The sequence below is a fragment of the Doryrhamphus excisus genome, linkage group LG6 (genome assembly GCF_037039965.1).
Source record: "Doryrhamphus excisus strain RoL-2023G ecotype Guam linkage group LG6, RoL_Dexc_Guam_v1.1, whole genome shotgun sequence".
In the NCBI taxonomy this organism is placed as follows: Eukaryota; Metazoa; Chordata; class Actinopteri; order Syngnathiformes; family Syngnathidae; genus Doryrhamphus; species Doryrhamphus excisus.
Genome location: NC_136362.1, coordinates 9,090,997 through 9,109,448, shown reverse-complemented (window position 1 = coordinate 9,109,448; position 18,452 = coordinate 9,090,997). Strand labels below are relative to the sequence as shown.

The window sequence follows — 18,452 nt, the reverse complement described above, 5'->3', positions numbered from 1 at the left end:
TTGAACCATTGCAACCACTACTAAACCAACATTTTAAGATGCCTTCCTGATGTTTTATGGACGGCACTTTTTTTGGGATGATGTGGTGTCTTTTGTGACCTCTCTTGGGGTCATTTTGGTAGGTTCACCACCGTTTTTTGGACATTTCTGGATAATGGCTCTCACTATGGTTGGCTGGAGTCCTAAAGTTTTAGAAATGGCTTTATAACCTTTTCTCAATTCATTTCAGTTACAGTATGTTTTAAAGGCAGAGGGGGGGAGGGGGGGGGTTGACAATTGGGAGCCTCTCAAGTCGCCAGATGCCCAAGGAAGACTAAGACTAAGACTAACCCGAACCCTCAGCCCTAATCCGAACACCCTAACCCCCAGCGCAATGTAACCTTAACCTTAATATTAATCCTATAACCCAACCACTAACCTCCTTACCTTAGTCCTAACCACCTAACCCCATCCACCTCACCTCCTAACCCGAACCACCTAACCTGACCCCTAACCACCGAACCCAATTCCTAACCTCTTAGCCCTAATCCTAACCCGACCCGGAAAACCTCCTAAACCTAAATGTAACCACCTAATCCTAACCCCCTAATCTAACCCTAATCCCAACCCCCCCAAATCCTCAGCTCTAATCCTACCACCCTAACCCCCAGCGCAATCTAACCTCAACCCAAATCTTAATTCCCCTAACCCGACCATGAACCTCCTTACCCTAATTCTAACCACCTAACCCTAACCTCGTAACTTTAAACCTAACTACCTAATCCTAACCCCCTGATCTAACCCTAATCCCAAAGACTAACCCTAACCCTCAACCCTAACCCTAACACCCTAACCCCCAGCGCAATCTAACCTCAACCCTAATATTAATCCCCTAACCCCTAACCTCATAATCCTAATCCTAACCACCAAACCCAATTCCTAACCTCCTGGCCCTAATCCTAACCCGACCCGGAAAACCTCCTAAACCTAAATGTAACCACCTAACCCTAACCTCCTAACCTTAAACCTAACCACCTAATCCTAACCCCCGATCTAACCCTAATCCCATCCCGCAAAGACTAGCCCTAACCCTCAGCCCTAATACTAACACCCTAACCCCCAGCGCAATCTAACCTCAACCCTAATATTAATCCCGTAACCCAACCACTAACCTCCTTACCCTAATCCTAAACACCTAATCCAATCCACCTCACCTCCTAACCCGAACCACCGAACCCAATTCCTAACCTCCTAGCCCTAATCCTAACCCGACCCAGAAAACCTCCTAAACCTAAATCTAACCACCTAACTCTAACCTCCTAACCTTAAACCTAACCACGTAATCCTAACCGTCTGATCTAATCCTAATCCCAACCCCCAAAGACTAACCCTAACCCTCAGCCCTAAACCTAACCCCCAGCGCAATCTAACCTCAACCTTAATCTTAATTCCCTAACCCAACCACTAACCTCCTTACCCTAATCCTAAGCACCTAACCTGACTCCTAACCTCCTAGCCCTAATCCTAACCCAACCCGGAAGCCCTAAATCTAACCACCTAACCTAACCACCTTAATCCTAAACCCCTGACCTAACCCCAAAGGCTAACCCTAACGGTTGCCAGGTAGGAATCCTCTCCTCTTGAAATGAGGGCAAATTATGAAGATTAAGAAACATTATGAAGATAGATGACATTAAAAATTGATATTGACAAATATTATTATCTCCAAATTAGATTTGCGCGTCTTTCTCCGCCGATGGAATCACAGAGGTCATTGCAAATGTTTGAAGGTCACATATTCCTGAGCAGCTGTAGAAATGGAAGCCAAAAGGAGACGGGAGGGAGGATCCTACACCTGACAGCATGCCAGCCGGCGCTGCTGGGCGAGGAGAAAGGAAGGGTGGGGGCGGGGGGGGGGGGGGGGTGGGGTGGTATGCGGGGGGGCGTAGGAGGGGCAGAGGGCTGGGGATCTTGTCACAGCGCTTCTATTTTTAATCTTCAGCCTCACTGAATGTCAAACCCCGGTCCGCTCCTTCTCTATAGTCCTCCATCCCCTCACTTGCCGATTGCATGGCTTAGTTGCTATGGCAACTGCCTCCCACGTCTCCCTGGCAACGCCTCCCCTTTCCTCACCAACACCCTCAATTGCCCGCCCCACCCCTGCAGTGCAGATGCGCTGATGATTACGTTGTGGCGGACATGCAGAGGATGTGGGCGGACACAGGAAGACGTGATGTCAACCAAACCAAGGAGACACGGTGGACATGTGAGACGTTCAGGAACGTAAACACGTACAGTTTGTATCCGAGTATGGATGGCGCACAATCAATGATGCTGACATGTGCACGCGTGTCCGATTTCCTCGTCTCTCGTCTCCAAACAGACAGGAAGTCTTCTTAAAGGGACCAAATGCATCAAAGTGGTCTTTCTGTCTATGCAATATTATATATTTTTATTTTAGACTTCACAAATGTATTTAAATTAATAATATTATGAAGATTTTAAGAGCATAGACTTGAATTTACTAATAATAAAAAATAAAAAATTTAAAAAAAATTTAAAAATTAAAAAAAATTTAAAAAAATTAAAAATTAAAAATTAAAAATTAAAAATTAAAAATTAAAAATTAAAAATTAAAAATTAAAAATTAAAAATTAAAAATTAATAAAATAATACAATCAAAATGGAAAAAATAATAACAAAATAAACAATAATAAATAATAGAAAAATAAACAGTAATTTATTTTAGACTTCAGAATTGTATTAAAATTAATAATACTATGATTTTAAGAGCATGATTTAAGCAAGATTAAATCATGATTTAAGAGCATAAGACTTGAATTTATAATAAATAATAAATAATAAATAATAAATAATAAATAATAAATAATAAATAATAAATAATAAATAATAAATAATAAATAATAAATAATAAATAATAAATAATAAATAATAAATAATAAATAATAAATAATAAATAATAAATAAAACAAGGCAAAATATATACCATTTGCTGATGGTCAATAAACCTGATGGTCTGATGCTGATGGTCTTTCTGTCTACGCAATATTATATATTTTTATTTTAGACTTCAGAATTGTATTTAAATTAATAATACTATGAAGGTTTTAAGAGCATAGACTTGAATTTAAAAAAAATAAAATAAATAATAATAGAAAAATAAACAAAACAAGGCAAAATATTTAGCATTTGCTGATGGTCAATAAACTAGCACATACAAATCATGTGTAATAAATAAACAAGTTCTTGAAGTAGACATTATTATTATTATTATTATTATTATTATTATTATTGTTATTATTATTATTATTATTATTATTATTATTATTATTGTTATTATTATTATTATTATTATTATTATTATTCCCTGGTGTGACCCATCACATGGGTTACCTGTGATGTGATGGTGAAAACACCATGGACTACAGCTACCATCATGAAGAGGAGCTGCAGTTCAGCTTGCAGCCTCACGATGACGCCAAAGAGTTAAAATCATAGATGCAACAAGGTCTGTCATTTAGGTTACTTTTTTCCTGCTTCAGCTCCCTGACATGATTCATTAACTTTGTTTAAATATGTTATATATTATTTGGACTTATGTTACATTTATAGTTGATGGGGCTAGCCATGACGAGCGAGCTAGCTCATTTCCAGAGGCGATGCCATAAAGGTACATAAACATAGCGATGTACAAGGCAGAGAATGTTTATAGCAATCATAGCCAAAATTTTAGCCATGAGTAAATAGTTTTGGGGGAGGAATAAATATTTGGAGATGAAATAAAGAACTTTTAGAATGTTGACTTAAGCTTTAAGTCATGGATTGGTGCCTTCAGATGACCACAGAATGGTAAGAATGGTCGCTTATATTTCAATTATTCTTTGAATATTTAATGAATCATGTCAGGGTCCCTTTAAGGTAAGTTTAAGTTACTTTCATCAATGTTTGGTGTCATTACTGCCACCTAGTGACACGCATCAAGATCCCCATATAATTCATTTGTCAACCTATTCGAGAAACAGAGCTATTTGGTTGGTTTTGGGGGTTTTGGGACCCCCAATAAAAGTGCTATATGACACAGTATGTGACATGATTATTACACAAGATGTTCTCTAAATGTTTTTTTTTTCCAAAAAGCTGTGCTTCCAGGGAATACATTGAAGAATTGTTGTGACCTTGATGTCATTGGTATTTTCAGAGTGTCTATATCACTGAATAAACCAGCTAGCCTTTCTCAACTGTGTCAAGTGTGTCTGTAAAGAGACTGTATGACTGACAAAAAGGCTCACTCCATTCACGCCGTTGTTCTATGGAAAGCAATGTACAGCGTGTACCCTCTTCCTGTCGGTCTGGAGGTGGAAGACACACATGTATTTATGGATGATTGTCTGTGTTAAGGACGGTGGAGTTTGCTGGTGTTGTTTTCTTCTGGTTCGGCCAATGGCAGCCTGTTTTTGTTTGTCCAGAGACTGGCCAAAATTAATTTTTACAGGACCGTAGAAGGCAGTAAAGTGCGTAAAACATGTGATATATATAGATATATACATATATATATATATAAATGCGACTTACCTAGTACTACATCATTGGCAGCATAGTAAGAGAGAGACAAGGGGAAGGGAGGGACAGAAACACAATGTTAAGAATAAATATTCATGTAGGCATACAAAGTATTGTAAATGTGATGAACCTGACCAATAGGAAGCCGCAGTTGGCGTTTATTTTGCCTCCAATTTCTTCAATGTGAGAAAACGACCAGAAATTCCGGTGTACAAGCCGCTACTTTACTTAAAAGTTTGAACACTGCGGCTTATCCAGTGAGTAAACAGTAGCTCTTTCTATCAGGAGCTATCAGTGGCACTCACAACAAGCTTGTCAACCCATTGGAGGTCTAAATATACCCAGTATAACAACATAACAGCACTAAATTCATCACACAGCAACTTAATACCCAAAAGGTGTATACTGTATAGAAATATACCGACATGTACCAATATGACTTTAAAAAAAATCTACATACAATAGGGTGCTGCAGTGACGTCAGCTTCTGTCTTTTTACTTTTAGATCCAGGTCCTCTACGCAGTGCCATATTCTCCTCCAATGAAATGTTGTTTTCTTTCATATAAAAAAAAGGCATTGGGATATGTTTATATTTTTAACAAATGTAACATCTGAGTGTTAAGTTGCTGTGTGATGAGTCATCAGGTAGGAAGCATTAGAAGAGTGAATACAAGAGAATGCAGGAGAAGACGGTTGGTAGTGTTTCAGTACGCATCGCTCCGTTCAGCTCCTTTCCTGGTACCAACCAAGGAAAAAAAAAATTCCAAAAGATGAGCCATAGATTGACAGTACCAAGCAACAGCTGATGTTATGGTAGACAAACATGGTTATTTCAGTCTGTTGTGTAAAAATAACCTTGTATGATAATTAAAAAATATTATAATAAAATATTATTATATTAATATAATATTTAAAAAATTATATTAAAAATAATATTATAATAAAAAATATTTGGAAAAGAAAAAAAGCAAGGAGTGAAGTTGATATAAATAATATGCCTGTGCCGACCGTATTTAGAGGTGAAAACAACAACAAAACCAGGGATCTCTCTACGGATGGCAAACAATCAATCGGGAACGTGAGAGAAGATGGAAAATGAAGCAGAACTACTTATTCCACAAACATTGCTCAAAAGCACTACGACCATCTTGCATGTCTAGTAGAAGACAACACACCATAGAACGACCAAAGCATCAGCAGGCCACCTCAGAAAGTGACGCTTAGAAGATCTGAGCAGCTAAAGTTCAGCCAGAAGATGCTAACCGCTCTTCATGTTTGTGGTCTTGTGTAAAAATAAAGGAATTGAACTCACTGCTCCAACATTAAAATAATGCACATTTTGCACTGTTGGACTTTAAGAAGGTTCTATGCAGACCTTCAAGGTTTCACACTTGTCAAAAACATCCTGAGGCTCATGGAACTAAAACGTTAAGCAGTAGAACCTAAAAAATGCTCCCATTGGCTGTCTGTGAAGACACAGGAACATGAAATAACACCCCTACAGTCACTTTACAATGCCATTGCCCAATATTGTATACATAATAACAAATATAAGACATAAAAAACATGTTTACCACCTTATAGATGCACTTTTAGAGACCACTAGACATGAAATAACACCCCTATAGTCACTTTACAATCCTATTGCCAATATTGTATACATAATAACAAATATAAGACATAAAAAACATGTTTACCACCTTCTAGATGCACTTTTAGAGCCCATTAGACATGAAATAACACCCCTATAGTCACTTTACAATCCTATTACCTAATATTGTATACATAATAACAAATATAAGACATAGAAAACATGTTTACCACCTTATAGATGCACTTTTAGAGACCACTAGACATGAAATAACACCCCTATAGTCACTTTACAATCTAATCTAATCTGAACATCCTAGACCCAAATAAAGGTGCCGAGTTCTGTCCAATAATATAATTCCACAAAAAAGCTGCTTTTCTCTTTTTCTTTAGTTGGGAGCTGATATTTTCCTGAAACTTACAATCTTAATGTTCTCCTGCTTGTTACTAAATTACTGATTACTAAAGAACGCAAAAGGCGGCACGGCGGTCGTGTGGTTAGCATGCAGACCTCACAGCTAAGAGACTAGGGTTCAATTCCACTCTCGGCCATCTCTGTGTGGAGTTTGCATGTTCTCCCCGTGCATGCGTGGGTTTTCTCCGGGTACTCCGGTTTCCTCCCACATTCCAAAAACATGCTAGGTTAATTAGCGACTCCAAATTGTCCATAGGTATGAATGTGAGTGTGAATGGTTGTTTGTCTATATGTGCCCTGTGATTGGCTGGCCACCAGTCCAGGGTGTACCCCGCCTCTCACCTGAAGACAGCTGGGATAGGCTCCAGCACCCCCCGCAACCCTCGCGGTAGAAAATGAATGAAAGAACGCAAAAAGGTAGCAAGACAGGAGTCTAATGTTTCTTTTGGTAGCTTCCATGTTGATATAGCAATAGAACACAATAATCAGTGTGCCTTGAAAGATCAGTCCAACAGTGCAAAATGTACGTTCTTGCCAATCTTAATATTTTGATGAGTAGTATAGAAATATAGAGCAAGCACCAAGGGGAGTCTAGTACTCAATCGAAAAAGTAAAACATGCAAAAAAAAACGACTTTAGCTTCCCGCTATCCAAGCATGAACTAGCCTGGTGTTATCCTGCAGTTCACCAACCTTCCAGTGGGGGGAGCAGTGGCGAGGCGGACTCCTGCTTCTTGGGGTGTGCAAGAACAGAGGGAGAGGCTGCCGGTGCGGTGGTGGGGAAAGAGGGCGTGGCCGAAGCGTCTGACGACGGAGGCCTAGAAGCGTCACCGTCAGTAAACACGGCGCCACCGGGAACAAACGGCTTAGCGTTGGCGTTGAGGACCGACTCGAAGGCGGTTTTGGGACGCTGGGTTTCCGCAGATGCGAGACAGGGAGTGGTAGCGATCGGGGCGGGGTTCTGCGAGTCAGGAGTGGAACCCGGCGGGGTCTGGAGGACCGAATCGAGAAAGGAGAACGTCTGGGAGATCGGGCTCAGGTTGTCCCCCGTCATCAGCGCTAAAGGAACGCCGCTCTTTCCGGCAGTTGATTCGAGAATGGGCTGAGGTTTGCTAGCAGATTCCGGCCCGTCTGAATTGGGAATGTGACGGGAATGATTGGTGAAACTTGTGGGCGGATCCATGGAAGGGAACTCTGAGGGTCCGGAGTTCGCTGCCGCCTGCTGGGGCGCACCCCACTCCTCCGGTAGCCTCGCCCGGCTTTTAGCCTTCCTGCCTCTGACCCGACCCCCGGCTCCGCTCTCTCTGATCTCCCACTCCCAGTTGTCCTCCTCCTCGTCCTCCTCCACCCACGCCGCCCCGTGCTGGTCATCATTCTTCTGGCTACTCGAGAAACCGTACGCCTCGTCACGGTCCTTCCTCTTCTTCTTCTTGTGCCTCTGCTGTTGCTTTCCGGCGTCGCAGCCGCCAGGACCCGAACGCTCGGGGCTGAGGTGTTCGGAAGTGGAGGAGGCGGGGCTGCTGTCATCCACTGAGCCGCTGGGAGAGAGGATGGGAGCTGCCGAGGGGGGAAGTTTTCATAAGAGGAGGAACCACTTGCATACTTTAAAAATTAGCTACCTGAACGTGAATTGAATTTTTTTTATTAAGCCTTCTTCCGAAATGTCATTTTCATAAAATAGGAGTGACGGAGCGTCTACTTTCGGAGGTAACCATCACTCCACGGCTCCCTCCACTGTTATCATGCCGAAAATATCAACTATGAATTTCTTTCCTGCTCCATAATGTCACATCAGGTTCAATATTTGAGGTTCTACTGTACAGTAATCCCTCCATCATGGCGGGTAATTGGTTCCACACCCCACAGTGATCAGTCAATTTCTGCTAAATACGATTCCTCATCTATAAATTAAATACTGACGCAATTAGAGCTTGTAAATGCACTTTTTCTAGAGTCCTCTAGACATGATATAGCACCCCTATAGTCACTTTACAATACTATTACTTAATATTGTAGACATAATAACACATAATGGACATAAAAAACAGGTTTACCACCTTCTAGATGCATTTTTAGAGCCCTCTAGACATGGCATAACACCCCTATACTCACAGTTACACTTCTATCACCCAATATAGTAGATATAATAACAGAAAATAAGAGCTAGAAAACCTGCTTACCACCTTCTAAATACACTTTCAAACATGATTAGAGACCTCTAGACATGGCATAACACCCCTATAGTCAGTTACCCATCCATTACCGAATATTGTTCACATAATAACAAATATAACACATAGAAAACATGTATACCACCTTAAAGATGCACTTTTAGAGACCACTAGACATGAAATAACACCCCTATAGTCACTGTACAATCACATTACCTAATATTGTAAACATAAAAACAAATATAAGACATAGAAAACATGTTTTCCACCTTCTAGATGCACTTTAGAGCGCATTAGACATGAAATAACACCCCTATAGTCACTGTACAATCCTATTACCTAATATTGTAGACCTAACAACAAATATAAGACATAGAAAACATGTTTACCACCTTATAGATGCACTTTTAGAGACCACTACACATAATATAACACCCCTATAGTCACTTTACAGTCCTATCACCCAATATTGTAGACATGATAACACATAAAAGACATAGAAACATGTTTTCCACCTTTTAGATGCACTTTAGAGCCCACTAGACATGAAATAACACCCCTATAGTCACTTTACAATCATATTACCTGATATTGTATCCACAATAACAAATATAAGACATAGAAAACATGTTTTCCACCTTCTAGATGCACTTTAGAGCCCACTAGACATGAAATAACACCCCTATAGTCACTGTACAATCACATTGCCCAATATTGTATACATAAAAACAAATATAAGACATAGAAAACATGTTTTCCACCTTCTAGATGCACTTTAGAGCCCACTAGACATGAAATAACACCCCTATAGTCGCTTTACAATCATATTACCTAATATTGTAAACATAAAAACAAATATAAGACATAGAAAACATGTTTTCCACCTTCTAGATGCACTTTAGAGCCCATTAGACATGAAATAATACCCCTATAGTCACTGTACAATCATATTACCTAATATTGTAGACATAACAACAAATATAAGACATAGAAAACATGTTTACCACCTTCTAGATGCACTTTTAGAGACCACTACACATGATATAACACCCCTATAGTCACTTTACAGTCCTATTACCTAATATTGTATACATAATAACAAATATAAGACATAGAAAACATATTTCCCACCTTCTAGATGCACTTTTAGAGCCCACTAGACATGAACTAACACCCCTATAGTCAACTTTACACTCAAACTACCGAGTACAGTTGACATAATAACAGAAAATAAGACATATAAGACATACAACACCGGTTTACCAACTTCTAAAACACACCTTCTATGATGATTAGAGCCATCTAGACCCCTATAGCACCCCTATAGTCACCTTTACACTCCTGATGGATTGCTGGATTGAGGTTGGGATGGTGGAGACGTAAAGTCCGCAACAATGCAGGGCGTGCATGGTGCATACAGACTGAGAAACGCATGCTCGCATTCTCACAATACATCAACATACAAACACATGAAACATAAACAACAAAACGCATGCAAATCATAGCATAGCATTTCCAATATCACTTTTCATTTCTATACACCAAAGCCCTCTGACAGGATGAGGAGCGTAACGCATACAGATAGAATCCATTGATGGCTGTTGTTGTCTGAGCAACATGCCCCTCCCACCAAGTACAGCGCTACAAGGTGATAGGGTGTTTAGCGGATGCACGTCTTCATGGTGGCACAGCACCTGACATGCATGAAAGGCAAACATGGCGGCATGACGTGATGACTCTAACTGGAACAGCAAGGACGCATCCACGTGCTTAGACCGTAATTTACGATAATTTAATCTTCCCATGTAACCCCCCTGTACTTTGCTCATGTACATGCCAGAGGTGCACGTACCACTGCTTGGGAACCATGACCCTAGGGAACACTTTTACAGCACAAGTCTTACTTATGTCTTATTTACTCCCGTTATGTCTACTCTGATGGGTGATAGGAGTGTAAAGGTGACTATAGGGGTGTTATGTCATGTCTAGAAGGCTCTAATCATGTTTGAAAGTGTATTTAGAAGGTGGTAAACAGTCTTATTTTCTGTTATTATATCTACTATATTGAGTGATAGACGTGTAACTGTGACTATAGGGGTGTTATGTCATGTCTAGAGGGCTCTAATCATGTTTGAAAGTGTATTTAGAAGGTGGTAAACAGTCTTATTTTCCGTTATTATATCTACTATATTGAGTGATAGACGTGTAACTGTGACTATAGGGGTGTTATGCTATGTCTAGAGGGCTCTAATCATGGTTGAAAGTGTAATTAGAAGGTGGTAAACATGTTTTCTAGGTCTTATTTTCTGTTATTATATCTACTACATTGGGTGATAGAAGTGTAACTGTGACTATAGGGGTGTTATTTCATGTCTAGAGGGGTCTAATCATGTTTGAAAGTGTACTTAGAAGGTGGTAAACAAATTTTCTAGGTCTTATTTTCCATTATTATATCTACTATATTGGGTGATAGAAGTGTAACTGTGACTATAGGGGTGTTATGCCATGTGTAGAGGGCTCTAATCATGTTAAAAAGTGTATTTAGAAGGTGGTAAACAGATTTTCTAGGTCTTATTTTCTGTGATTTTATCTACTATATTAGGTAATAGAAGTGTAACTGTGACTATAGGGGTGTTATTTTGTGTCTAGAGGGCTCTAATCGTGTTTGAAAGTGTATTTAGAAGGTGGTAAACAGGTTTTCTAGCTCTTCTGTTATTATATCTACTATATTGGGTAGTAGAAGTGTAACTGTGACTATAGGGGTGTTATTTCGTGTCTAAAGTGCTCTAATCATGTTTGAACGTGTATTTAGAAGGTGGTAAACAGGTTTTCTAGCTCTTCTTTTCTGTTATTATATCTACTATATTGGGTAATAGAAGTGTAACTGTGACTATAGGGGTGTTATTTCGTGTCTAGAAGGCTCTAATCGTGTTTGAAAGTGTATTTAGAAGGTGGTAAACAGGTTTTCTAGGTCTTATTTTCTGTTATTATATCTACTATATTGGGTGATAGAAGTGTAACTGTGACCATAGGGGTGTTATGCCATGTCTAGAGGGCTCTAATAATGTTAAAAAGTGCATTTAGAAGGTGGTAAACAGGTTTTCAAGGTCTAATTTTCTGTTATTATATCTACTATATTGGGTGATAGAAGTGTAACTGTGACTATAGGGGTGTTATTTCATGTCGAGAGGGCTCTAATCATGTTTGAAAGTGTATCTAGAAGGTGGTAAACAGGTTTTCAAGGTCTTATTTGCTGTTATTATATCTACCATATTGGGTGATAGAAGTGTAACTGTGACTATAGGGGTGTTATGCCATGTCTAGAGGGCTCTAATAGTGTTAAAAAGTGTATTTAGAAGGTAGTAAAGAAGTTTTCCGTGCTACAAAAATGACAAAAACATGCCAGAAGGGATTACTGCCGTGTTTTTTTTTACCCTCAGGGTAGTCAAAGGGCTGGGGGTTGGGTATTATGGCCAAGGGTACTTCCAGTGGCCCACCTTCATGCCATGTTGTGTTATTTTATTTGTAGCGATAACTAGCGCCCTCTAACAGGAAAGTACAGGAAGCAGTGAGTTGTGTAACTCCAATGAATAAATGAAAAGGTGCGGGGAATCTAAAGATAGGAGTAAACTTGTGGTCATGTCATCAGCCACACTCTCGCTCTGCCGTCGGTAGAAGAAGAATGAAGAAGAACGTTCATCTAGGAAAGGTTTCATATGTTTCACACCCCAGCAATAACACACGCAACCAAGCCCGTTCTCTTACCTGGACTGTGCTCCAAAGTGTGGATCCCAGTACCACCAGAAGAAAAGGGTTCACTGGTTTTGAAGGGGTTGTTCCCACCGGGATTACTGATGCTTTGGGGATCAGATCCAATCAGACCCAAACCCTTCTGAGAGTCCAGAGCTTTACCCATCCCGGACTGACCAAGAGTGGCGTTAACACCACTTTGGAATGGCGGCATGCCCGAACCCGTAGTCCCGCTCAGTCCGGATGGAGGGAATCCTGCCGACGGAGAAGCAGATGCTGAATTAATATCGAATCCAACCATGAAAAAACATGTGCATAAACTGTCATGTACGTAGAAGTATGTGTGTTTGCCAAGCTAATGTGGCTAATACTTGAGAGCCACCTAGTGGGTCAAATGTGCATTACACCTATAGATGTTGGATTCTGGTGTTAAACCGCGCCAACGTTTCAGATAATAGATAAAACAAAAATAGAAGAGAACCTAGAAACGAGTCAGGCATGCTGCAGTCCTTGGTCTTGTTCTGTCCCCACTGGTCCGTCATTCCTCCCACCATCGGACCTAGCAAAGCAAGACACATAACAAAAGGTATCATCACCCCATAGTCACCTTTACACTCATATTTTCTAAGAGAAAATACAACATAGAAAACCAATTTACCACCTTCTAAATACACTTTTTAACATGATTAGAGCCTTCTAGACATGACATAACACCCCTATAGTCACCTTTATACTCATCCCCAGACTCACCCGACAGGTAATCGGAGGTGAAGGCCGGCTGGCCGGGTGGGTTTTGACGTCCGCCCGTTTGCATCACTGATGACATCATCCCAGGCCCTGAAGGAATAAAAACACCCGTCATCATCATGAAGGATGAACACTTCACGTCATTTCAACAGATAGAATACACCCCCATCAACAGCAGATTTAGGCCAACCCAGGTGTATCCAAAGTGCGGCCCGGGGAGCCGATTGCTTTTTGTATCATCCCACATAGTAACAAACAGAACAATAAAGTAAAATAAAATAAAAATATTATGAAAAAAGGGCAGTTTTACATGAATAAGCTCGTTTGTTGAAATAAAATTGAGTGTTGAAATATTAGAAAAAACACATGATATTTTAAAGTCGCAATATTAACACACAAACAAAACAAATTTGCCATTTTTGGAAGACTTGAAGAATGCTAAGATGCTAATGTTAGCATGCTAACATCTAGGATACTAGGGCAAAATTATAAAAATGTTAGTATAATTATGTTAGCATGTTAACATTAGCATGATAATCACTAAGTTAACATTCTTGAAAATGCTAACACCTAGCATAATAGAGTCATTTTATGAAAATGACAAAAAATTAGACCTTGCTAATGTTAGCATGCTAACATCTAGCATATAGCGCAAAATTATAAAAATATTAGTATAATTACATTAGCATGTTAACATTAGCATGATAATCCCTAAGTTAACATTCTTGAAAATGCTAACACCTAGCATAATAGAGTCCTTTTATGAAAATGACTAAAACTTAGACCTTGCTAATGTTAGCATGCTAACATCTAGCGCAAAATTATAAAAATATTAGTATAATTACATTAGCATGTTAACATTAGCATGATAATCCCTAAGTTAACATTCTTGAAAATGCTAACACCTAGCATAACAGTCTTTTTATGAAAATGACTAAAACTTAGACCTTGTTAATGTTAGCATGCTAACATCTAGCGTAATAGCGCAAAATTATGAAAATGTTAGTATAATTACGTTAGCATGTTAACATTAGCATGATAATCCCTAAGTTAACATTCTTGAAAATGCTAACACCTAGCATAGTAGTCTTTTTATGAAAATGACTAAAAATTAGACCATGCTAATGTTAACATGCTAACATCTAGCATATAGCGCAAAATTATAAAAATATTAGTATAATTATGTTAGCATGTTAACATTAGCATGATAATCCCTAAGTTAACATTCTTGAAAATGCTAACACCTAGCATAATAGAGTCCTTTTATGAAAATGACTAAAAATTAGACCTTGCTAATGTTAGCATGCTAACATCTAGCATATAGCGCAAAATTATAAAAATGTTAGTATAATTACATTAGCATGTTAACATTAGCATGATAATCCCTAAGTTAACATTCTTGAAAATGCTAACACCTAGCATAATAGTCTTTTTATGAAAATGACTAAAAATTAGACCATGCTAATGTTAACATGATAACATCTAGCGTAATAGCGCAAAATTATAAAAATATTGGTAAAATTACGTTAGCATGTTAACATTAGCATGATAATCCCTAAGTTAACATTCTTGAAAATGCTAACACCTAGCATAACAGTCTTTTTATGAAAATGACTAAAACTTAAAGCTTGCTAATGTTAGCATGCTAACATCTAGCATATAGCGCAAAATTCTAAAAATATTAGTATAATTACATTAGCATGTTAACATTAGCATGATAATCCCTAAGTTAACATTCTTGAAAATGCTAACACCTAGCATAATAAAGTCCTTTTATGAAAATGACCAAAAAATTTGACCTTGCTAATGTTACTACGTTAACATTAGCATGTTAGCATTGCTGGCATGTTAATGTTAGCATAGTAGCATTTTTATGGGTAGACGCTTATATTAACACTTAGCAATATCATGCTAGGTGTTAACAGGCTAACATTGTGAAAATGTTGCAATGTTAAAGAATCCTTTAAAACATTCCTGGATCCAGACGGTGATCCGGATCACCCGCAAAATTGAATCAGTTATTCCATGTCCTGAAATTTTCATCCAAAAACATAATCACTCTAACGTTTCACTTAAGCGGCTCCACCAGCCAGGAAGTCTCTCTCTCTTTTACTGTCTCTCTCGTCCTAGGAGTATCTGGGCGCGTTTGACAATGATGCAAGCGGGCAAAACATGTCGCTGTCGGCTTTATCACCATGGTTACACCGTCAGAGCACGACAGCATCTGTGCTTCCTTGAGCCACACTCGCTTTTGGCCACAGTATCTTGGACAATCATCACATGTGTGTGTGTGGACACTTGAATGGTAAAAGATAGCATCATGATCGTATGAGATGCATAATGGCCACCGACACGGGTCAATAGGGTCAACATGGGAATTAGTAGCACGATATGGGGGCATCTACATCCCATAGTAGTCCTGCCTGCACTGTGACTGAGAACCTGAGTTACTTTTGTTTGAGCTTAAGGTCAGTTTAGCCTCTTATGAAATCCTGCAGGACTTGATGGCAACTTGAAAGCACATCACTTAACCGCCCACCCCCCACCCCACTGGCGGCGAGAGCTTTCAGTTTACTGATGCAGAAGTACAGTTTGGTTTTAAAAAAAAAAGAGTTTGACCTTGAGGCTTGACACTGACTGCAGTCCTCAGAGGCACGACTGATGTCCAGCTGTGCTGCCTTCACGCACCAGCTCATCATCATTTAGGCCGAGGAACCTTGGCTGGCGTCGCTGCAGTCGTGCCTTGTTTACGGTGGTTAATTGGTTTCATAGAATACTTTTGTAGTTGGACCATAAAAATACCTGTTTGCGAGCTTCCAAATACGCTTTTTAACATGATTAGAGCCATCTAGACATGAAATAACACCCCTATAGTCACCTTTATACTCCTATGAGCCAATGGTTGATATAATAAAAGAAAATAAGACATATAAGTCCAAGAAAACCTTTTTACCACCTTCCAAAAGTGTTTTTAACACGATTAGAGACCTCTAGAAATGAAATAACACCCCCATAGTCACCGCTACACTCCTACTACCCTATGTAGTTGACATAATAAAAGAAAATAAGACATATAAGTCCAAGAAAACACGTTTGCCACCTTGTAAATTTGTTTTTTACATGATTAGAGACCTTTAGAAATGAAATAACACCCCTATAGTCACAATTACACTCCTATTACCCAATACAGTTGACATAATAAGAGAAAATAAGACATAGAAGTCCAAGAAATCATGTTTACCACCTTCTAAAGGTGTTTTTAACATGATTAGAGACCTCTAGAAATGAAATAACACCCCTATAGTCAAATTTACACTCCTATTACCCAATACAGTTGACATAATAAGAGAAAATAAGACATAAGTCCAAAAAAACATGTTTACCACCTTCTAAATGTGTTTTTAACATGATTAGAGACCTCTAGAAATGAAATAACACCCCTATAGTCACCATTACACTCCTATTACCCAATACAGTTGACATAATAAGAGAAAATAAGACATATAAGTGCAAGAAAACCCTGTTTACCACCTTCTAAATGTGTGTGTTTTTAACATGATTAGAAACCTCTAGAAATGAAATAACACCCCTATAGTCACCATTACACTCCTATTACCCAATACAGTTGACATAATAAGAGAAAATAAGACATATACGTGCAAGAAAACTCAGTTTACCACCTTCTAAATGTGTTTTTAACATGATTAGAGACCTCTAGAAATGAAATAGCACCCCTATAGTCACCTTTACACCCATACTGCCCTATATAGTTGACAAAATAAAAGAAAATAAGACATATAAATCCAAGAAAAAACTTTCACCACCTTCTAAATGTGTTTTTAACATGATTAGAGACCTCTAGACATGGCATAACACCCCTATAGTCACCTTTTCACTCCTACTACCCTATATAGTAGACAGTAAGATAAAATAAGACATATAAGCCATGGAAAAGCTGTTCACGTCATCTAAATATGTTTTAAACATGATTAAAGACCTTTAGACATAAAATAGCACCCCTATAGTCAACTTTACACCATTATTACCCAATATAGTTTTATTCAAAGCAAAACATTGCCGTGTCAAAACAGACTTCTTTGCCCGTTTGGCTCATATGCTCGGCGGCAGACCCCCTCATTACATGAGCATGGTACGCTCCGTAGCAAAACAAACAGAAAGCAAGTCTAACATGACTTACAGGTACGATGTGGCACAAAAGCTTCAATCACCTTTCAGCGTATCTGCTCAACTCAGCACACTCACACAGCCATCTTACTTATTCCTTCTGACAGCCGAGGACACTGCGTGTGTGTGTGTGTGTGTGTGTGTGTGTGTAAGGACCTCACTCGGACGGCATGGATGCAAGGATGCTGATGTTGAATTCCGCTAGTCAATCATTCATGCTGACGGTCAAGCTGATATACCAAAATCTAACATATTGAATTTGGAAGTACTTCTATTACGATATTCAAGAAAACGTTTGGACACCCCTGGCCCGCCATCGATGGTTAAAAACATCAACAGCTTGTGCAAACATCCGGTTTCCGTGGCGACTCACCGCTCTTGGTGTCCTTCCCGTCCAGTAAAGGTCGGTAGTCACTTTTGGACATCTTCTCTCCCACCTTGTCGTCGTAGCTCTCTTTCTCCAACGCACTCATGAAGTCCCTCTTCAGCAAAGCATCGGCAGGGGCCCCGCCCGGGACGGCACCGCCGCCCCCACCCAGAGCGTCTCTCAAGCTCAGGTCCATGGTCTTCTAACTGGAGAAATGAAAAGGACAGATGGACTTCAATTCATCTTCATTAAAACATGTAGACCCTTCGTTATTCGCTATTACCCCATACAGTTGACATAATAAGAAGAAATAAGACATATAAGTCCAAAAAAACATGTTTACCACATTCTAAATGTGTTTTTAACATGATTAGAGACCTCTAGAAATGAAATAACACCCCTATAGTAACATTACACTCCTATTACCCAATACAGTTGACATAATAAGAGAAAATAAGACATATAAGTGCAAGAAAACCCTGTTTACCACCTTCTAAATGTGTTTTTAAAAGGATTAGAGACCTCTAGAAATGATATAACACCCCTATAGTCACCTCTACACTCCTATTACCCAATACAGTTGACATAATAAGAGAAAATAAGACATATAAGTCCAAAAAAACATGTTTACCACCTTCTAAATGTGTTTTTAACGTGATTAGAGACC

General features: G+C 39.1%; 1 protein-coding gene across 1 annotated transcript in view; it reads right to left on the bottom strand.

Annotated features, from left to right (window-relative positions):
* Positions 1-18,452, bottom strand: part of map4l (microtubule associated protein 4 like) — a 76,191-nt gene that overhangs the window by 46,135 nt on the left and 11,604 nt on the right. The window contains exons 2-5 of the mRNA XM_058066067.2: positions 17,792-17,991; positions 13,237-13,323; positions 12,968-13,045; positions 12,502-12,741 (exon numbers count right to left, since the gene is read on the bottom strand). Coding sequence (XP_057922050.2) covers positions 12,502-12,741; positions 12,968-13,045; positions 13,237-13,323; positions 17,792-17,981 — 595 coding nt within the window. The 5' untranslated portion in view covers positions 17,982-17,991. The remainder of the gene's footprint in view (positions 1-12,501; positions 12,742-12,967; positions 13,046-13,236; positions 13,324-17,791; positions 17,992-18,452) is intronic.